This window comes from Conger conger, chromosome 3 (genome assembly GCF_963514075.1).
Source record: "Conger conger chromosome 3, fConCon1.1, whole genome shotgun sequence".
NCBI lineage: Eukaryota > Metazoa > Chordata > Actinopteri > Anguilliformes > Congridae > Conger > Conger conger.
In genome coordinates this window covers 12581232-12603791 of record NC_083762.1, presented here as the reverse complement: position 1 = coordinate 12603791, position 22560 = coordinate 12581232, and the positions used below count along the sequence as shown (strand labels likewise).

At 49.4% G+C, this 22560-nt stretch overlaps 1 protein-coding gene across 1 annotated transcript; it reads right to left on the bottom strand.

Annotated features, from left to right (window-relative positions):
• Positions 1–1633: 1633 nt before the first annotated feature.
• On the bottom strand, positions 1634–21435 carry fbxo38 (F-box protein 38). Its single transcript, XM_061235948.1, has 21 exons — positions 21026–21435; positions 19994–20229; positions 19043–19176; positions 18005–18168; positions 17261–17426; positions 15953–16228; positions 15029–15122; positions 14370–14500; positions 13910–14080; positions 13442–13584; positions 12829–13027; positions 11866–11991; positions 11461–11628; positions 10537–11052; positions 9003–9103; positions 7651–7753; positions 6571–6737; positions 5884–6029; positions 4892–4995; positions 3838–3951; positions 1634–1849 (listed from the first exon to the last, which is right to left on the bottom strand). Exons 2-21 carry the CDS (start codon positions 20122–20124, stop codon positions 1671–1673), a joined length of 3333 nt encoding a protein of 1110 aa, XP_061091932.1. The 5' UTR covers positions 20125–20229; positions 21026–21435; the 3' UTR covers positions 1634–1670.
• Between the last annotated feature and the right edge of the window lie 1125 nt (positions 21436–22560).

Here is a 22560-nt window from a genome sequence, read left to right as displayed (position 1 = left end):
CAAAGGTGTATGTTTACTCGCATACACCATCTCACTTCCTGTTCGGGACCGTGGGGACCCAGCATCCAAAGCCAGGTGAGACAACTGGGAAGCGTGGGGGAGAAAAAATGACTCATGGATCGGTTAACCTCGATAATGCTTCCAGACAGAATTTTCATTCTCCATCAACCTTTCAATGCAAATGCAACAAAAATAATAATAATAATAATAATAATAATAATAGTAATAATAATAAATTAACACTGGAAGCGTTCCCCCATTTTCCCTCTGAAATGATAAAATGCATGAGGAATTCCACGTGAAGCATTGGCTGATATGGCAGGGGGGACACCAGAGAAGAATCTTCTAGAAGGTGGGGGTTTGAGGGCTCGTTTTGGAACCCAACCAAGCTGTGCCCTCAATTCAAATCTGTAGTACCTCCCTTCGGTCTCCTGAAACCTGGGTTGAATTAACGGGGAGGAGTTTTGAAATGTTTGTGTAGAAAGGGCTCCTGGTACCACAGTACATTGTTATTTTCATTCTTCCAGACGTTTGGGGGAACCTAAGGTGAGAGCGGGAAATCTAGCAACGGAAAGTTTCCTCTGAGACTAAATTACTGCACTCCTCATGAAGGCTACGGAACAGTGTGCGGTTTGGTCCCGTCCGACGCAGCTGGAACGGGACTTGCGCCTAGTGTCGCTGAAACACACCTACCCCCCCCACCGATACTACTACAACACAGACAACAGAAGTGAGGAAAAGAAAGCGACTAAAATAGGGAAAAACCTCCTTAAAATTAAGCCAAAATAATAACAGTAACAATAATTTAAAAAAAGAACCGACACAAAGAAAGGAAAATGAAGATCACAAACGAATGTAAGGGCACTTCTAGCATCTAGCTTTGTGAGCGGGTGCTCTGCTTAAGCGTGTGTGAGCACCAGAGGTAGGAGGCGAGGAAAAACTCAAACACTGACACTCCCTATGGCAGTATTCAACTCTCGAACATACACACGACAGGGCAAAAACCCTTCTCAGGGACAGGGAAACAAACGAACAGAAAAGAGAATTTTAAAAAAAGAATAACAGTGCTGCTCTTGTAATACTTCACATCTGACGGCGGCCATCTTGAGTCGCCCTCCTCAAGAAAGTTCCTGTTCTTTTGGCCGCGTGGGGTTTTCTCCACAGTACATGTGAACACGAGCACACTTCCCCGCGCGCCGCGTTCATCCCCCGGGTCACGCCGACGACGCCACGGCCTCTCGTTGAAAGCAGTGAATGGTCGCGACCACACAATGTCATCAACAACCCAAACCCTAAGCCAGGTAAGACAGCAAAAATAATTCATTATCATCGTCAAGGGAACCCCCCCCCCCCCCCCCCCACAGCCATCAGCCATAGATGTAAATCCACACTCACAAAAATAAAAGGGGGGGGAAAAAAAGAACCTATAACAATGGCTGTTGAATGTATACAGAGGGCAGTCTTTTTCCCCCCCAGATACGGTAACGCTAACACAAAATCAAGGCCACTCGATCTGCCTCTGTCGCCCCCTTACGTCACACACTCGCGTCTCCCCGGCAACAGTCGTGGTGGGCGGAGCCGGGGGTGCAGCTCGGTGAGGGTTGAGGACCCACCCACCCCCACCCCCGCGGCACCGCCCCTGCCCTCCCCCTCCGGGCCTGCGGGGGGCGCTAGACGTAGTCGTCCTCCACAGGATCGCCGCGCACGTCACAGTAGTGTATGAAGATGGCCACCACGCGCTGGAACACGCCGCGCCTCGTCTGCCTCCGCTCCGAGATCTCCTCCCCGATCGTCTCCATGCAGATGTCCGCCGACAGCTGGCCCTTCCTCCGGGGGGCGTAGATGGTCGCTGCGGGGGTTAACGAAGGCCGCGTTCATTACTTACTTATTTATTTATTTATTCACTAGCGACAGTGAACATCAATCAGCATTTTCAGTTTCCACGTCAATGTAAATGTGCATTTTCATCTGTAGTCCCTAACCTGCTTGTCTTTGGACTGTGGGTGGAAACCGGAGTACCGGGAGAAATCCCACGCAGACACATAGATTACATAATGTTTAGATTTTTACATAGTATTTCACTTTTACAGCTAGATATATACTCATGCCCATGTGGTCAACAGGTTCAGTTGCTGTTATATCAGAATGGGGGAGAAATATGATCTAAGGGACTTTGACCATGGAATGACTGTTGGTGACAGATGGGATGGTCCTCCTGGGATTTTCATCTTGAGTTTACAGAGAATAGTGCAAAAAACAGAAAACATCCAGTGAGTGGCAATGCCTTGTTAATGAGAGAGGTTAGAGGAGAATTCCTAAATGGTAAACTTAAGAAATGTTGCTGGGTAAGAAGTGAGAAGGACCAAAGAGACTTTTTAAAACTAAAGACTAAAAGAGACTAAAACTAAAGTTTCCCAACAGGACAGATCTTACTGCACTTGAGACCATTTTTGTGACTGGTTCACTTGTTTGAGGTCTGAGGCTAGCTTTCCGTTCTCTGTACTGCGCCAGGTCTTATCAGAGAGAAGCAGGGGGGTTAAAAACCCAGACAAGGTGCTGAAAGGTCAATGAACACACAAAATGGAGGCTGGGGCAGCCTTTGTAATGGAAAAAAGTTGGTCGATTGATTTTTTTTCTTTTTTTTTTTTTTTCTATGGAGGCACAAAAGCTGCAAACGCTTAAACAGTACTCAAATATCAAAGCTAACACGGGTCACAGGACCTTGGCGAACAGGGTTTCTGAGAGTATGAGCTACACATTTAAACCCCGGTATTCCCTCAGTAGTGGGGAAAGATCGTAGGAGGACAGAGCCGGCACGGCAGCCATTTTACACGCAGGTAGTTGGTTTTGTTTTTGATTTATGGGGCACAGTGTTTCTTTTACACCCTCAGAAAACCCAGAAAGCTTCACCTCTGGCATTATAAAAGGCAGTGCGCATGTCCTAACATTGTGGAGTCAGGCTGCCAGTGCAGTTTGTGCTTTTACCTAGCTGTTGGCAGAGCAACTGCAAAAAGTCTATCCTAAGTGCTTTGGTCTTATAATGAGACTAAACATTTTATCTCAAGAAAAACATATTAGCTGGTTTTAAGTATTGTTTGCATGACAAATGAAATCTTCTTACCCCAATGGCAGATCTTGGAATGAGTCTCGGCTCGTTGGAAATGTTTGTCTTATTTAATAAAAAGCAGCTCAGAAAGGCACATTTTAATCAGGAAGCATTTCTTCCACCGCCGGAACTCTGTGTCCGTGCAAGCAGAAGTTTCCGCTGAAGCACACCAGTATTCTGGGGCAAAGTGACTTCTTTGTAGTTCGACATTGCGAGCTAAAGGGGTTCCTATATTTCCTTGGAAGAAATTTGCTAACTAGAGCTCATAGCTGGATAACACATTCACTTTGATGTTTCGATAAGCAAGCCAAGCGCAGCAAACAGCTGGCTAAAAAACACTGATCAAAGCAATGGACACTTTTCCCAAGAACACTAATGCGCCTCGGTGGAAACTTCAGCTTGAGCGTACACAACTGGCAAATTCATCACATCACAGTAAAATTATCTGGATGGAAATATAGTACTCTGGTTAAGTGGAAACACGCCGGACATTAATTTCATAAGTTCACTGGCTGTGCCAGTACGTGTGCGCGCACACGCACGTGTACGTGGCCTGTGCGCACACGCGTGTGTACGTGGCTGTGCGCACACGCGTGTGTACGTGGCTGAGCGCACACGCGTGTGTACGTGGCTGAGCGCACACGCGTGTGTACGTGGCTGAGCGCACACGCGTGTGTACGTGGCTGTGCGCACACGCGTGTGCACACGGCTCCCGTGTCCCAGGCACTCACTGCTCTCGTCGTCCTCGAAGTCGTAGCGCGCGTAGCTGTTGGGCTCGGCCGTGCGCAGCGTGCGCAGCCACGGGAAGTCTGTGATCATGGAGTACGGCGCGCCGTCAACCACGCCTGGGAGAGGAGAGAGGGAGGGATGAGAGGGAGCGAGGGATGAGAGGGATAAAGCGAGGGATGAGAGGGAGGGAGAGACCGAGGGATGAGAGGGAGGGGTGAGAGGGAGGGATGGAGCGAGGGATGAGAGGGAGGGATGGAGCGAGGGATGAGAGGGAGGGATGGAGCGAGGGATGAGAGGGAGGGATGAGAGGGAGAGACAGAGCGAGGGATGAGAGGGAGGGAGAGACAGAGGGAGGGATGAGAGCGAGGGATGAGAGGGAGGGATGGAGCGAGGGATGAGAGGGAGGGATGGAGCGAGGGATGAGGGAGGGATGGAGCGAGGGATGAGGGAGGGATGAGAGGGAGAGAGAGCGAGGGATGAGAAGGAGGGAGAGCCAGAGAGAGGGATGAGAGGGAGGGATGAGAGGGAGGGATAGAGCGAGGGATGAGAAGGAGGGATAGAGCGAGGGATGAGAGGGAGGGATGGAGCGAGGGATGAGGGAGGGATGAGAGGGAGAGAGAGCGAGGGATGAGAAGGAGGGAGAGCCAGAGAGAGGGATGAGAGGGAGGGATGAGAGGGAGGGATAGAGCGAGGGATGAGAAGGAGGGAGGGGGACACGGAGGGAGAGAGGGAAAGGAGAAAGTCAGTGAGCTCAGCTATAAAGTATAAACATGAATAAATATTGCTCTTGCTCCCAGTTAAAATGATCGTAATGGATGTACTCCATCCTTATTTAAAACACTGATGTTTCAGCCCCATTGAAGGATGAAAGGAAGGAGGAATAGAGACGGGGATGAAAGGCTGCTGGGTCTTAATTGCCTGAAACTACTTTGAAAAGGAGGAGAGGGAAATGAAAGATTCACCCCAAGCACTGGCTATGGAACATGATTTTCAAAAACAGGAGGAGTCTCTCTGTGCATATTTTGGGGCGTGACCCGGAGGTGTGCGGGTCCTTACCCTCCAAGGTGTAGATGTCCCGGCCCCACGGGTAGCTGCTGTACTTTCTCACATCCTCCTCCGTCCGGGTCGCCTCGGGAAAAAACTCGTACTTGATGAGTTCCCTGAGGATTGTGGGAAATAAAAGAGCCTGTTAATATCCTCTCCGAGGGATTCCCACTAGAGGAAGGAAGTTGTTGAGCATTCTGAGCCTGAACGAGCGATAGACCTCTCAGTGATACCCCCTCAGTGTAAACTATAACCATCTCTGATGTGCCATCTTCAGCACGATTAGCAGGAAAACACCGCCATCTGCAGGTGACTGATATTTACAGCTCGGTGGAAACACAGGTGAGAAACACTGCCATCTACTGGAGAAAGTGATGACCTACAGAAAAATGAGCTTCAATCTTACAGGAGCAGAGTCTCTTTTTTTTTTTTTTTTTTTTTTTTTTTTTTTTTTTACAAATAGCACATCCTGTTCCAAAATCTGCAAAGACACCAGTATGTACCTTGAGGTTACCATACACATGGCAGATCTTCACAGCATCTCCAATTACATCCCTCTTTTTTTCAGTACACCAAGTTCTATTTGCCTTTTAATCTGATGCATGATTTCACATTTAAGAGGAGCTTGAGGGAAGGACTCCTTCTTGTAGGTACTTGTAGGACTTGTAGGACTTGTAGGTACAATGAGGAGCTACAGTCTAGATCAGTGATAACCAACCCAGTTCCTGGAGATCTACCATCCTGTAGGTTTTGGCACACCTGAATCCACTATTAAGTAGTTCAACAAGATCTCTAGCCGTTGAATGAGGTGTGTGTTGTTAGGGTTGGAGTGAAGAATCTCCAGGAACAGGGATGGTTACCACTGGTTTAGATCACCCAGTGCGGTAGCACTCTACACACATTCCATTAGACAGACATAACGTCGAAACCCACACATCAAGAGGGACCAGAGCCAGGAAGGGAGAAGAGATAAACGCGCAGGAAGAGGAAGTGATGTCACTCACTGGCTGATGTTGGCGATGGTGTCCATCCAGCTGCGGACGCGCACCTTGTTCCTGACGTTGGGGGGGTTGCTGAACTCGTGGATGATGCCGATGTGGTAGGGGTACGGTCCGCAGAACAGCTTCCTCTCCAGGGCCAGCGAGTCCACCTGCAGGGCGGGGCTGTTTTAACACTGGGACTGCAGCAGAGCTGTATTACGCATTCAGCCACCTCTGTACTCCAGTGTAGGGGTGAACAAGGTGTTAGCCAGGGATAAACTGCCACCTAGTGGTTTGTTTGACTTTCGCAACTGTCTGTTCAAGGTAGAGTAGAGTAGAGTTCAAAAACACACCGCTAAATATGTCAACAAAGATTTTGACAGGAATACAAACTAAAGAAACAGGGCCAGCAGTATTCACAGACCCGATCCACAGAGCTAAAATATTTTATACACTTTACTGAGCTCGTCTGGTGTATTGGAACCTATTAAATGCTCTCAAAAAGTGCACCAGACAAGATCAATGCATATCTTGCATATGCATATCTTCTGCAAGTCTGAGCACAGGCAGGTTGCTGGGATACTGAGCAGCTGCATGGGGCGCATGTAGATGATGCATTTCCTCTGCCGCTGGTTGCCGGGATACCGACCTGCTGCATGGGGCGCATGTAGATGATGCGGTTCCTCCGCCGCTGGTTGCCGGGATACTGACCTGCTGCATGGGGCGCATGTAGATGATGCGGTTCCTCTCGGGGGGCATGCGCAGGATCTGGTCCAGCACCTGCTCCATGTCCAGCTTCTTGCACTGGGCGTAGTCGAAGCGGTTCACGATGGGGGCGCTCTCCACCTTCAGGTGCTTCAGGACCCTGCAGCGCGTCGCTACGGTAACGGGAGAGAGGTGGAGTAAACGGTAAAACACACTTGCACCGATACAATAACAAGGCTGCCATGCAAGGCAACAACCAGCTGGTCGGGAGCAGTAGAGGGTTAGGTGTCTTGCTCAATATAGCCAGGGTGGGGGACTGCCAGACAACCCCACTTACCTCCTCAGCTAATGTCGGTGCGGATGCATTTTTGCTAGAGCCGGGGGGGGGGGGGGGGGGGGCGTAAATCTTATCTGCAAAGGGCCGGTGTGGTTTTTGTGTTAGCCCAGCACCACAACTTATTTGTGGTCTTCAATAAAAAGACCTGGAAAGATCATGGGTCTTAACGCAGGGCCAAAACAGAAATCCTGCACTCCTACCGGCCCTCTCTATATAAACCTGGGCACCCCTGAGGGAGAGGGACACTCCATCGCAAACCAGACCGTGTTCACGGACTCAAAGCCGGTCCAACATTTCTCTGCACATTCCTTAACCGGCCGTATGAATAAATCTCACACCACTGGCTCCGGATTCAAAGCAGCGTTTGATATGATGGTCCAGTTTGTGTCCAAAATGGCCGTCGTCTTTGGTGGTAATAATTTCACATCCCGATTTCTCAGAAAATACTGAAAGGCCGATATGTTTTTGCGGAGTCTGAGCCACACAACTCGAGTCTGGCTTGAGATGGAATGACCCGGGGCCGTCTGCGTTTTCCTTTAACGAGGCACGTGCTCGCAACGGTTGGCTGGACATGCACACATTTCTGCTCTGGTTCAAATCAGGCCTTCATCACATAATCAGTCTGGGTGGAATTCTCCCGGTCCCAGGTGCGGAGCAGCTGGAGGTTGAGAGGCCCTCTGCATCGTTTCGGACGTCCAGGCCCCGGGGGGGCAGAGACGGGGCACACCGCATCGAGGACGGACCCCTACCGTGAACAAACATCATTTTGGGGCAGTCTTTCAGCACCAGGTCTGTGATCCCGCAGTTAGTGAGCGTGATTCCCACCAGGTTTTTGGATTTCAGCGTCAGCACCTGCAACACCACAAAACCATGTGGTTTTTATAGTTTTCTCAATTTCACTGAGCCACCTTGCCCCTAGTGCTGTCTGCAGAGAGAGGCCCAACGACTGCCATCAACCCTTTAAGGCCGTGCTGCCCAATCGTGTGCCACGGAGGGGTCAAAGTACACGCAGGCCCTCACATGATTGGGCACCACTGCCTTTAAGGTGTGAGGTCAGAGAATATGTGATTAGAATGTTTTTAACTGAACATTCTAATGCTGATGTCACAACCACTGCTGGCTATGGAAAGCAGTGGGGTTCTAGAACACAAAAGAATAAAAAGATTTTTTTTTTTTTTAAGAATAAAAAGATTTTTTTTTTTTTTTTTGAAAAATGCCAAGAAACGAGGTGGGGGAGGAGGGGAGGTGGGGGTGGAGGGGAGGTGGGGGGAGTGGAGGGGAGATGGGGGGTGTGGTGCGGAGGGGAGGTGGGGGTGTGGTGTGGAGAGGAGGTGGGGGAGTGGAGGGGAGGTGGGGGAGTGGAGGAGAGGTGGGGGGTGTGGTGTGGAGGGGAGGTGTGGGAGTGGAGGGGAGGTGGGGGGTGTGGTGTGGAGGGGAGGTGGGGGAGTGGAGGGGAGGTGGGGGTGTGGAGGGGAGGTGGGGGGTGTGGTGTGGAGGGGAGGTGGGGGGTGTGGTGTGGAGGGGAGGTGGGGGAGTGGTGTGGAGGGAAGGTGGGGGTGTGGTGTGGAGTGGAGGTGGGGGGTGTGGAGAGGAGGTGGGGGTGTGGTGTGGAGGGGAGGTGGGGGTGTGGAGGGGAGGTGTGGTGTGGAGGGGAGGTGGGGGGAGTGGAGGGGAGGTGGGGGTGTGGAGGGGAGGGGAGGTGGGGGGAGTGGAGGGGAGGTGGGGGTGTGGAGGGGAGGGGAGGTGGGGGTGTGGAGGGGAGGTGGAGGTATGGAGGGGAAGTGGAGGTATGGAGTGGAGGTGGGGGTGTGGAAGGGAGGTGTGGAGGGGAGGTGGGGTTGTGGAGGGGAGGTGGGGGTGTGGAGGGGAGGTGTGGAGTGGAGGTGGGGTGTGTGGAGGGGAGGTGAGGAGGGGAGGTGGGGGGAGTGGAGGGGAGGTGGTGTTGTGAAGGGGAGGTGGGGGTTTGGAGGGGAGGTGTGGAGGGGAGGTGGGGGGAGTGGAGGGGAGGTGGTGTTGTGAAGGGGAGGTGGGGGTTTGGAGGGGAGGTGTGGAGGGGAGGTGGGGGGAGTGGAGGGGAGGTGGGGGGAGTGGAGGGGCTGACCTGCACGTGGTCGTCCTCAGTGACCGGGTCACTGGTGCTGGTGGACTTGTCTGCCATGCGCTTCCTCTTGACGGCGATGCGGGGCTTTGGTTTGGACAGCTCTGCGTGAGAAAAGACGGTGTTTGAGTTCAGGGGGACTACGTCAGCCCACGGAGCCTGCAGCCGCGAGCATCCAGCTCCCTTAATCTCAATCACAGCCATTCCGCTGCTCAATGTGGAATCCATTACACTGTACGAGCCTCACTCCCAAAGAAAACAAACGCTAAAAGTCTGAATTAATCGCCCTGGCGAGCTCTCTCTCGCTCCCCAGTCCGAACGCTTGTGTAATGCATTAATGAATCGAACATAATCACCACCCACACCAGCGCAGGGGCAAACACAAAGTCTATTGGTTATTATAAATGCTTATTTAATATTATTTGCATGAAAGATAGCTTTGCATATTCAGCCATCTCTGTGATCAACTTTGAGAATCTGATAAGAAATTTCAAAAGGGAAGAGGCCGGCCCAGTTTACATAATCAGATCCTGTTGGCACCACAGTCCACGGACCGGGCTTACAGACTAAATCAACAGCGCCCTGTACCCCCAGCGTACCCCCAGCGTACAAACTAGAATGAGGGCTGGAGTCTGCAGCACCACGCATACCATTAACTTCAGCCCAAGCCTGCTCTCACACTGGCAGAACATCAAGTCCCATTCTGTCAGCGTGTACTTTTTACAAAACGCAGGTACTTAATCGCTCTAGTTTAGCTTTCACTGAAATGTTCCTCAAATACGGAAATCGTTATCTTCGAAAATATCACAGAGGGGCACGACCTTTAATCAGACTGAAAGAGCTAAGGTGACGTGAGAATTACAGGGTTCTACTGGAGGTGAAATTTGTGTTAAAAATGAGTTAGGCCCAGATGCAAATGCAAACAGGCCTAGAAACTGTATTTGTCATTCATAAACATGGGTGGTGTCATTTAATGTAATGAGTTGCAAATCTGGGTGTAATTCCAGTTTTTATGAAGTCATTGTGAAGTGATGAACGTGGACTGATAAGAGCTCTGAAGCTCAACGTGTCAGAGCTGTAGAAACGGCAGAGTAACCCCTGTAGCTCCCAGGTCTCAGTGTGACTGACAGGGAGCAGAACTACAGCGATAACCTCCCCTGGTGAGCGTTTGGCACAAAATGGCCGCTGTACAACACCCGGGTGCATGCTGCACATCAGACCTGGGTCAAATACGTAATAGTTTTGGATTCAAATACTTTTCTATGCCTTATCGAGCTTGTCTTGCATATCGGAACCTATAAAATACTCTCAAAAAGTGCAAACCCCACATTCTGGATGGCTCAATTGCACCAGGCAAGACCAATCGAGCACAGAGAAGTATTTGAACCCAGAACCATTCCGCATTTGACCCAGGTTTGCTACAGGTCAGTGGCAGTTGAGGCGAGTCGCCCCCTCATTACTGTACAGTGATTTGAGTTCCTGGAAAGGTGAGGAAAGCACGATGAAGAGGGGAGAGGTGCACTCTGGGATGCCCCACCTGATTCGGAGACCAGGGGCACACTGGACAGCCTGCTCCGCGCGCGGGTGACGGGTCGTCGTGGAAACCCCTCCCTGAGCGGCCGGTCGTGAGGCGCGTGCTGCTCCGACACGCCCCGCGTCCTGGGCGGGGTCTCCGAGCCCCCCGCCTCCCTGGGCCGCGCCCCCTCCCCGGCGGCGGCTCCGCCCCCGTCTGCCCCGTCCCCCCCGCCCCCCGGCGCCCCGCCTCGAGTCCGCCCCTCCGGGCTGGGACGAGCCCGGCTGCAGGTGCAGCGAGTCCTGACCGTCCCCTCGCCGGCCCCTCCCCCCGCAGCCCCCGCCCCCTCCTCCTGATTGGCCGAGTCCTCGCGCCAGCGGATGGAGCACACGCAGCCCCCCGTGGCGCAGCCCCGGTCCGGGGTCTCCGTCGCCGCCTTCATGTCGGCTTTGATCTGCTCGCTGGTCACCTGGCAACCCTTCTCACAGCTGCGCTCGTGGGGCGGGGGGCCTCTCCTCCGCAGGGGCGTCTTCCCTTTACCTGGGGGAGGGGCACAGGCAGGAAGTGACGTCACAGTGCAGCGATAACTCTCTAATGGTTCCCCAAGTGTGTGGACGTCCCAGCTAGTGTGTAACATTTCCACAGTACTGTTTCACATGCAACAGGAACTGTAAGGGTGCAATTATGTTTTACCAAAAGATACTTTATTGAACCTTGTGGGGGTAATTTCTCCTCTGCATTTGTCCCATCCTAGTTACTTAAGAGCAGTTGCCATCCACAGTGCAGCACCCGGTGACCAACTCCAGTAGAGCAGACCGAACTTGACAGGCATGTCTTTTGTCAACCCACACAGAAATGGCAGAGCATGAAGGCTGGGGGTTGGCCGATAGGCAGCGGCATTGGCAGAATGTGGAGGCTCAGGGGGGATGGGCAGGTTTTGGGACTCACTGCTCTGTCGACCAGGCTCCTCTGGCTGGGACACCTTCTCTCTGGGCTCCTGATAGGCCGGTCCACGCTGGGCCCCGCCCACGGGCCTGTCAGGCTCCTCCTCCTCGCTATCAGAGTCCGACACCACGACCGGCTGCTTCTTCACAGCCGACTGGACCCCACTGGGGCCTGAGGGAGGGGGGAGTTTTAGAAAGGAACGTGAGAGAAGAGGAGTGAGAGAAAGGAGGAGAGAGAGGGGAGAGAGATTAAGTGTGAGAAAAGAGGAGTGTGAAAAGAGGAATGGAGCGGAGAGTGAGAGAACAAGCAGGAAAGGAGGAGTGTAAGAAGAGGAGTGTGAGAAAGGAGGAATGGGAGAGAGAACGAGTGTGAGAGAAGAGGAGTGTGAGAGACTGTGGCGCTGCCCACCTGCTTGCTCCTCATCGAGGCCCAGCTTGGAGCCGGCGGGCTGGCTGGGGCCTGGGGCCTCCTCTTCCACAGCTACTGGCTCCACCTCCATGTTCTCCTGCACCACCTCCTCCACCTCATTCACATCTAAGCACAGGGTGGAAGGTCCAGGGGTCAGAAAGTGAAAGTTCCACCAAGCGCCTTATGCTTCTTCCATGCAAGAATTCGGTCAGCTGATGAAACAAATTAGTTCTACCTCGTGGCTGACGAATTGCGCTTATCAGAAAATCCAGGTGACTGGAACAAAGGTAATGGGGCGGCGTTTTACTTTCTGAACCTGGATTCTCCACCTCTGTATCTACCAGAGAAGCCTCTCACAATCCCATGGTTCTCCATTCCTTTAAATTAATGTTCAAACTCTTGCTGAAGGTTAAGAATTTGTCTGAAACTGAATCATGAAGACCTTTTTATGGACACTCAATGAAATGGTAAATGGTTGGCATTTATATAGAGCCTTTATCCAAAGCGCTGTACAATTGATGTTTCTCATTCACCCATTCATACACACACTCACACACCGACGGCGATTGGCTGCCATGCAAGGTGCTGACCAGCTCGTCAGGAGCATTTGGGGGTTAGGTGTCTTGCTCAGGGACACTTCGATACAGCCCGGGCGGGGGATCGAACTGGCAACCCCCGGACTGCCAGACGACTGCTCTTACTGCCTGAGCCATGTAATGACAGTTACACTTTGTTGGGCTAATATCCACTGTAGAGGCAGCAGTTTTCAAGAGATTAATTCTCTCACTTTTGTATGGGAACATTCATAAAAGAAATGTAATCACTTTCCTTGGGACTTAAATGAATCATTACATTCTATATTAGAAATATTTATGTCCGAGCCATGGTAATTCAGTACATTAAATACACACTCAGCACCTTAACTAACAGAAATGAATAAATGAAAAACAAAGTGTGTCCCACCGTCCTGGTTGTTCTGCTGCTGTGGGACTCTGCCTGCCTCGTTTGCATTGTCGTTGTTGGGTGGTGGGATGTTGCCGTTGTTGTTCTGGTGGTTGTTGTTATTGTTGTTGTCGTTGTCATTGTTGGAGTTCTGGTTGCTGACCAGTGCCGAGGAGACCCCGATCCCAGTACCAGCACTCAGACCCACCCGGGCACAGCCCTGAGGGAGAGGGCTGTTACTCACAGAACCACAGACCAGCCAGGCCCCACTACAGAACCACGGAACCCACAAACCACCCAGCTACCACTACAGAACCACAGACCACTCAGTACCCACTACAGAACCACAGACCCACAAACCACCCAGTACCCACTACAGAACCACAGACCCACAAACAACCTAGTCCCCACTACAGAACCACAGACCCCACAGACCACACAGTCCCCACGAAACATCTTACATGACTCAAGATAAAAGCATCCGTTAAAAGCCTAAATATAACTGTATGGTTACTACAATACAAGTCCTATGAGAGCAAGGCTGCCAATTAACATTTTCACACCACTGGCGGACTAATTTAGCTGACTTTATTTATTACAGACAGTGATGAAAGCGTGACATAAGAAGCTTCACCTTGGGCGGCTCCCGGAACATCTGGTCCAGGCAGATGAACTCCAGGCTGGGCAGCATCTCGATGAACTGGCTGAAGGACTCCAGCTTGATGGCGTGGCAGCGCACCAGCGTCAGGTCCACCAGCCGGCTCCAGCGCGAGTGATCTGCACAGACATTACATTTACTTAGTTATTTAGCCGACGCTTTTATCCTAAGCGACTTACAGTTGATTAGACTAAGAAAGGGACAATCCCCCCCCCCCCCCGGGAGCAATGTAGGGTTAAGGGCCTTGTTCAAGGGCCCAAGAGCTGCACGGATCTGAATGTGGCTACATGGGCTTCAACCACCGGGTCCCAGTCATGTACCTTAGCCACAAGGCCACATGCTGCCACACACTAGTGGGAAACTGACGAGGGCATTCAGTCAGGCATAAGATCGGCCACTGTGGTTTAAGCTCAAAACAAAACAGAAAACCCCAGATGGGTGTACCTGTGATCCAGTTATGAGGATTGTGGAGGTGGGGGCAGTTATAGATGACCAGATACTTGATGGAGGAGAAGACTTCATTGACGGCTTTCATTCCGATGTCCGTGATGATGCCGGGATTCTCGATCACGTCTGCCAGGCCGTACTTCACCAGCTCCGAATGGCTCATTTTACCTGGGACACAGTAAACCACAATCCATAATCCGTAACCCACAATCCCGTCCCAGATGTTCTTCACACACACACAAACATAAGATACAATCACAACTACAGGCCCATCTCACTGCTGAAACATCAAGTGTCAACTCCAGATGGAGAAACACAACCCAGGCTCAGAATGCTGCAGCTCCTGGCACGTGAGGGTCTCTTGGTCAAAGAAGGACCCGTTCTCCACGAGCGTAACGCAAACAGCATCTATCGTCTCAGTTTAAAGAAGAGCAGGAGGCTGGGAGTAGGCGCTCACACTGCAGCAGGAACTCGTCCACATATCCAAGGTGCAAAGTCTCGAACTGAGGGAACTCCAGCTCGGCCATCTTCAGTGCGGAGAACACGCCATCTTTGGTTAGGGAAGGCTGGATTCGAACTTCATGCAGCCTGGAAGGCAACAACCACCGACAGCCAAAATACCACATGAGCTCAATCTAACTTTACGTTCACGTAAGTGTCACTTTTCATTGTTTTTTTTAATGCATACCATATTCATAATACGGCCAAAAATATAAAAAGTGTAACAAAAGTTCAAATAGACAGGGAGATCAGTGAAATCAGCCATCAGTGCCTGGAAAGAAATGCCTGTTCTGGGACCAACACGTACCCCTGTATTGGTAAACACTTCCAAACTTCCTGAAGAAACTAAACTGTCAAATTTAGTCCGTCAAAATTCCAGATGGTCCACAATGTAAAGGGGATGCACCATCATCCAAACTGCCAGTGTGAGAACATGGAATTACGAGAAATATCTGAAATTCTTAGCATGACCCAGCAGACATGCCCAGCCCAGCCCAGCCCAGCTAAACCCAGTTCTGCCCAGCCCAGCCCAACCCAGCTAAACCCAGTTCTGCCCAGCCCAGCCCAACCCAGCCCAGCCCAGCCCAGCCCAGCTAAACCCAGTTCTGTCCTTACCTGCGGGCTGCAGTAATAATGAGGTAGCCCAGGTCAACTTCCAGCGCATTCTTACAGGCACCAAACACGATAGTGTGCAAATTGCGAAATCCACCTGGAACACAGTGAGCACAGAGACCAATCCACAACCAGTAGCACAATAACAGAACAGACTAAGATCTATTGATACCTGGCATGGGCATATAAAAACAATGAGTGATCAAGTATTTCTCTAGATTCCATTTTCTGAACTAAATGGCAGAGAATAGCGGTTCACTAGGCTGCCTCAGTGCATAGTTTCCATCCATTTTCCACATTCATGTTAATCGGCTGGTCGAGTTTCTCACTTCAGCAGCAGAAACCCCATCATCTTAGGAGTACACTCCATTGTATCTATCGCAGGGATCACTGACCGCGAGGGCCCAGAACCGCTGGTTTTCTACCCTGCCCAATCAGTAGCACTAATTGTTCAACTAATTACACAGGAGAAAAGAAAACCAGGGCTGGTTTTGAATTCGAGAGCCAGATTTGGTCATATGTGATCTATTGATCTCCTTTGTCCATTTCTCACCATCTATGTGCCCATTGCTCATGTATCCATCGATATTTTCTCAGTTACATGCCTATGCACCAAACTGGCTATCAAGCTGACCTCCCATCCTTCTATCTATCCATCCATCATCCAACCACCATTTAGCTGATGCTTTTATCTGAAGCGACTTACAGTACATCGACTAGACTAAGCAAGGACAATTTCCCCCTGGAGCAATGTGGGGTTAAGGGCCTTGCTCAAGGGCCCAACAGCTGCACTCATCTTATTGTGGCTACACTGGGTGCCAGTCAAGCACCTGAGCCATGAGGCAACATTCCATCCATCCATCCATCCATCCATCCATCCATCCATCCATCTATCTATCCATCTGTCGACCCATCCCTGATGCTTACCGGACCTCCAGCTGTCCTCCACCACGTGCTGGATGAGCCCCCCCAGGAAGGGCACCCTGACCAGCTCCAGCTGCTCCAGGTTGCGGGCGGAGGCCAGGCCGGTCACCAGGGGAACGTACTTGAGCGAGTTGGTGGGGCCGGCGCAGTTCCTCATGACGAAGGTGCGCAGGCTGACGCACAGGAAGTCCTTAAAAGGCTGGGGTTTGGTCAGGCGCACCCACTTCAGGTAGAGGTGCCTGAGCATGGACACGCACGGGATCTCTGGCACGTTGACCCCTGGGTACGAGAACGACGGGAAGGGGGCAGAGATCGAATCAACTTCAAATCAAATCTATTTGTTTGTGCGGCACATTTACATTTATTTGTACGGCACACACAGAATACTGTCGGGCTTTGCGGCAGGAAAATAACAAACAAAGAAAACTCAGCAAAACCCAGGCCTACCCCTCCCTGATGGAGAAAATCCTCAAACTGTGGCAAGAAAAAGAAAACTCCTCAACAGGAAGAAATCTGGCTGTAGAGGGAAGCCCATCCTCCACTAGCTGGCCTGCTGTTGCAGGTTACAGGCTTTAGATTAAGACACAGCGACTGAGTGCATATTTTTTTCTTTATGTCCACACTGAATACTTCACTGTGTTAATGAGTGCAGATATACGATTTGACACGTTCCATGCACAGCAATTGCCCCACCTTTACCAATCTAATCACCTGCTGATATTTTAAATGTGACTAGTCTCAGCACTCCCTTCAGAAAGGCTCACAAAAAAGGCAGCTTTTGTGCTGCTGTCCACAAACAATAAAAGCAGGAAGAACAGGGCCACGCTCACCCCCATAAAAAATAGGCTAATATTTATTCAAACAGAAACAGTGGCGTGTTGAACAACCTGTTGCAAACCGTGGGCTGACTGACATGGTACGGCATTTGAGAAGGATTTCTGCGGGCTTTAAAGCATAGGCTTACGTCATTATAGAGTCGGGCTACACCCCCGACACACACACCAAACGGGAGCAAACATATATCAAAGCATGTTGCAAAAACGTTGCACACCGTTGGGAGGAAACCGTTCAACACAGAAACCGTAGCAAAATGTTTTCCGATTTAACCTGCCCCAAGCAATTATTTTTTTCTTTTTGTGAGGTCATGGCTTCTTTGCTTCATTGTACCACTCACCACCGCTGAGTGATTGGGCCATTAGGACCATATACAAGATGTCTCCTCCTGAACAGCAATGACCTTCTGCTTGTGAGTTCATTAAAGAGTGGCAGAAGCAGAAATTAAATGGGAAAGCAATCCTTCCAGGTTCCTACCTACGAGGTGCAGGGTCTGGATTTTGGCTGCGACGGGAATGGTGAGCTTGTTTTCCGGGGGGATGGGGAAAGCACCGTTGCGGTTTCGGAACTTCCCCAGGACGTGGACCTGAGGCATGTAGTTCCAGATGGCCTCCACCAGCTCCAAGTGAGACGTCTCCACTCCCTATAGAGGGAACGGTTTATCAGTTTAGCACAGATCTCAGCGCACGGATTTCACCCATTCCGGCTGGATCTGCCTGTGCAAGTCTGTATCACAAGCTTTTCAAGAGAAATCACTCATGATTATCAATCCAAGTAAAGTCCATTAAAAACAATTTGGAACTGAAAATTAGAAACTAATTTAGAACAATGTGCTACCACACTGTACTGTATGCTGGGGTCGTCTCATTTTGCCAGTTACTGTGAGGAATGACTGTGCATCACGAGACACTAAGCTTCATTAACTAATTTAACATTGCAGTTGGGCAATAACTGATGCCTTAAAAGTGCAGGGGACCCAGCTAACACAAAACATTATATAACACTGAAAACATTTCAGGTTAGTTAGGGATCTGAGGACCTATTTAAATAACTACAATGAGGTCAGTAAGTACTTCCGACAGTGGTACACAATTTCTGTCGTCTCCCATTTCAACCTCATACGCAGTGCTCAAGTTCAAATCCAACGCGCTGGAGTGCGGAGCAAAAGAGCAGAAATCGTAGCGCCGTCCAAATACTTATGGACTGCTCCGTGCCACTCACCAGCAGATTGGGGCAGGCCTGCAGGGCTTCCAGGACCCCGGGGATGCTGAAGGCCTCGTAGCCCCGCACCCTGCGGCGCTCCAGGTAGCGGGGATGCAGTCCGTACAGCTGCTCCAGATCCGGCATCTTCTTCAGCAGCATGAGAAAGCTGGAGTCCGTGAAGCCTGCGGGAAAACGGCACCAGCTGCAGCAAAGCGTGCTCGGTCTGAAGAGCTGAACCTCGTTCAAAAACGCCATTCAGGATTTACTCATTTGGAATGCCTAATCGTGACTGTGAGTCGAGCGCACAGCTATGACATCGCTAATCGATTCAAGCGCATGGACTGGCGTGCACATCCTAGGCAATCTTACTCCGCAGTCCCCACGCCAGACCTGGGTCAAATACATAGCTGCTTTGGATTCAATTACTTTTCTTCACTTTACTGACCTTGTCTGGTGTATTGGAATGTATGAAATACTCTCAAAACACACTATTGTGGTCCTCTCGGTTGGCTGAAGTGCACAAGACAAGATCAATCAAGCACGGAAAAGAATTTGAATCCAAAACAATTATGTATTTGACCCGACACAGCACTGCACGCTATGGGTCTACATAAGAGTAAACTCTCAAGGCTCCCAGCCTACCTACAGTAGACCCCAAAGGCTTGTGGCCTACCTACAGTAGACCCCAAAGGCTCTCAGCCTACCCACAGTAGACTCCAATGGCTCTCGGCCTACCTACAGTAAACCCCAAAGGCTCCTGGCCTACCTACAGTAGACTTCAAAGGCTTGAGGCCTTGTCAACAAGCATTTCAGTCTTATATCAAGACTGAAAATTGTATTGATATTTTTGCCAAATCAGACAAAAATATTGCCAATGATGTGAGACAGTTTGACTCATTTCAAGATTTTCCAATGGGGTAAGGGAATTTCACGAGACAAGAAAAAAAGTCTTTTTTTTTCTTTCTTTTTTGCAATGCAAATGCTCTCTACCTACCTACAATAGAATCAAAAGGCTCATGGCCTACCTAGAGTAGACTCCAAAGGCTCCCGGCCTACCTGAAGGCATGTACTCCCACCAGCGGCTGGCACACAGGTCCACCACCTTCACCACGCGCAGGTAGAGCGTGACCGCCTCCCGGAGCTTCCGCGACAGGCACTCCATGCACATGATGTCCTGCATGGGCAGGTACCTGCAGGGGCACAGAGCGCACGCTCACACCTGTGCCAAGCACACGGAGGCTTCCACAGGAAGGCATCAGACAAGCTCAGCAAAGCGTAGAAAATAATCTGAATCCAAAACAGTTACGTATGACCCAGGTCTGATCCAAAGCAACGTACAATAAGTGCAATAAGTGCAACATCGGAACGACTACAGAACACAGATCAGATCAAGTACAATCCACATAAAGTATCAGTTATCCATAGCCATGAACATTAAGCCTAGTTCACGCTGTAAATATAGGCTAAGTCAGTAAAGTTACACCATGTCATACATTTAGAAGTGATGATTACAAGAGATATGGTAAATAAATACAGAAATACATCCTATAGCTTTATGTCTTCATAAAGCTATAGCCCAGTCCATTATTAATCATTGGAATTCAACGCAAGAAAAAAATAAACAAACAAAAAAAAACTTGGCAGTCTCCGATATCTTTCCTGGTAGTTCAATTAGTCAAGACAGTTCACAAAAGAGAAAACTAAGACTCAAAGACAGACACAAAAAAAGTTGTCCAACTTAATAGAAGAAGCCACACGATTACAGTATTTTGCAAATGACTGTTCAAAATCCAGAAAAAAGAAGCTTCCAGGAATTAGGAACTGAAACTACTCAATCACACAGGTACATTTTACCATCTTTAGACTCTCAGCTCTGTACACTCTGATGCATTCAGGAACTTGCAGCTCCTGGAAATTGAGCATTGCAGCTTCACTCTAGCTTTCACAGGCTACCATTAGATGGGCCTTGGAGCTCTTTTGGGAGGGGGATGCTGGTACGGGACTGACCGGAATATGTGGCAGAGCACTTCGTGAGAGAGCTCGTTGATGTAGTCCTTGGGCTCCTCTTGCCTGAGGGGATCGGCCGAGCCCCCTCCTGTGCTCTGCGTCTTGGTGGACTTCCGGCGGGGCCCCATCATGTCCAGGGCAGTGAGAGATCCGGCCAGGGAAGGCAGCAAACTCACTCCCTCTCACACCCGGACCGACTGCTCAGGCATACACACAGGCACGCGCCAGCTTCCCCTCTGGAGAAGAAACGGTTAACGTTAGCTTGACTCTTCACTGCCTTCAAATCCTCCACAGGATGTGGAATGGGACAGCTCTGATGTCAACCGGAACAACCAATCCTACAGTTTAACAGAAACAAATATATATTTTTTGTAGAGTTAAGTACAAAACAACTGACGAAGTGAATAATAGATGTCGAGTACACAGTGTGATATACTGGTTTCCTGCGGTCTGCATTCGTTACATTACATGACAGTTGTGTGATTAAACGTAGAAATTATAGTCCGGGCACATACCATTCGTAACAATCCATGGTAGCTAGCTAAGTAGTTAGGCATGTTATCGTTTCGGTCACGTCACGTGGGCTAGAGTAAGTTAACGTTGATCGATCATCACTTTTGTCGCAACTTCTTGAAGGTGCCCTGTTCAGTAAGTTTAAATTATCATCTTACTTTAATAACACGGTAAGCTGAGCTAGGAATTAATTTTGAACCTTCCAGTCATAAATGAACTGCCAGGTTGTTAAAATTGATTAATTGTCTTCAAAGCATGTAGCTAGCTAGTTAGCTTGCAAGCTAAGACACAAGCTAGCCAGTTAGTCATCCAGCTAAGGTATTAAATGTCTGGGACAAATCGATATATGGAGAAGTATATATTTGTGTCGAATATGTTCAAACGAAGTTTAAAAAAAGCAGACAACAGACACTAATAACAATATTAGCCAAGTTAGCTAACTAGCTAGCTACCGACATCATGCAAACGTCGGCCAGTTTGCACAAACAACCGTACGAAAACACACAAAGTAGATTTCACCTTTTTTTTGAAGCTACTGTCAATACGTGGAGATGGTCGTTAGATGCATTTGTCTCTTGCCGAGTTCAGCACAGACTGGCCCTAGCTACCTAACGTTAGTTCACTCTTTGTGGGTAGGCAGCTACCAGATTAGCTGCAGAAAAGGCAGACACTCTCAGCTAGCTAGCTAGCAACATCCCCACCCCACAAATTGAAGTTAGGCCTTTCAATGGCAAGCTCTGAAACACCGTCTTTGATATCCAGTGTGGTTGTGTGGTCCCGCCCTAGGGCTTAGGACTTGAATTGGGCCCTTCTGTCCTGCTTTTCTGGGTTTAGCCCGACCAGGACGGGGTACGAAAGATAGGAACAGAACCCTGACTTGACTCTAGCAACGCTCCTGCTGCGGTTCATAGACTCACTTCCGCCTTGCCTTTTCTCCGCCCCATACGTCACGGTGATAGCCGGAGGAGGCGGGGTTACATCAAAAACAAAACAAAATGGAAAATAAATGGATGAACACACCCAATAGGCTGTATCTTGAATTTAGTTTTTCTTTAGGAGCGACATTATATGGGCATTATTCACATTATCACATAGAATGTGGGTTTCCTGCGCTCTTTTGAGAAATATGTGTTTCAGAAGGCGAATGAATCCTGAGTTATCTTTTTTTAATGTTCTCTTCTGTTGTTCACTCGTGTGGCACCAGATGGCCTCAGTAGCACGTCACTTTTTGACTCGCTCGCCAAGAATTCGTGAGATTTTTGTGAAAAATGTTCATTTTAATTCTGGGAGTACTTAATCCATGTTTATACATGTTTCCTGAAATACTATTTACGTTTTATTTTCCTTTCATGTCACACACACGAATTTATACTCTCTAAATTAATACAAATGTACAAATGACAAATACATTTGTCACTAACATTTTATTGTGTCAAGAAACAGCAAGGAAAAGAAGCAAGTCTTTTGTTTTATATAAATGTGGCTGGTGATGAACTGAAGTTGAAATATTATCAATCATATATTATTATGAGTATGAGAGCAAAACGTTCCCATAGAGGAAATCGTCGTTCTTTTCACTTTTATCCAACTCGGTATAAACTTAGCCCTCATATTAATCATCAAATCCAAATCCTATCGCGAATATTTATTTTATGTCTCGGTGCTGAAAACTACTACATGGTTTTTGCATGGCATTCCTGAGCATGTTAAACTAACAGTGGACCGAGGCCTAATCGGGGAGAGAGCAGGGAAGTTAAACGGGCACTGTGTATGCGTTTCATACACAGTGGAGGTATGCGTTTCATTTTAATCCGCTTATCTCTACTTTTCAGAACTTATATATTTTCAACCCCAGCAACTGATTTGCTTTAATACTACACTCACCGAGCACTTTATTAGGAACATTTTTACTGTATTCCACCTATTTATTCATGCGATTGTCTAATCCGCCAATTGTGTGGCTGCAGTGCAATGCATGCAATCATGAAGATACAGGTCAGGAGCTTCAGTTAATATTCACATCAACCATCAGAATTGGGGAAAATGTGATCTAA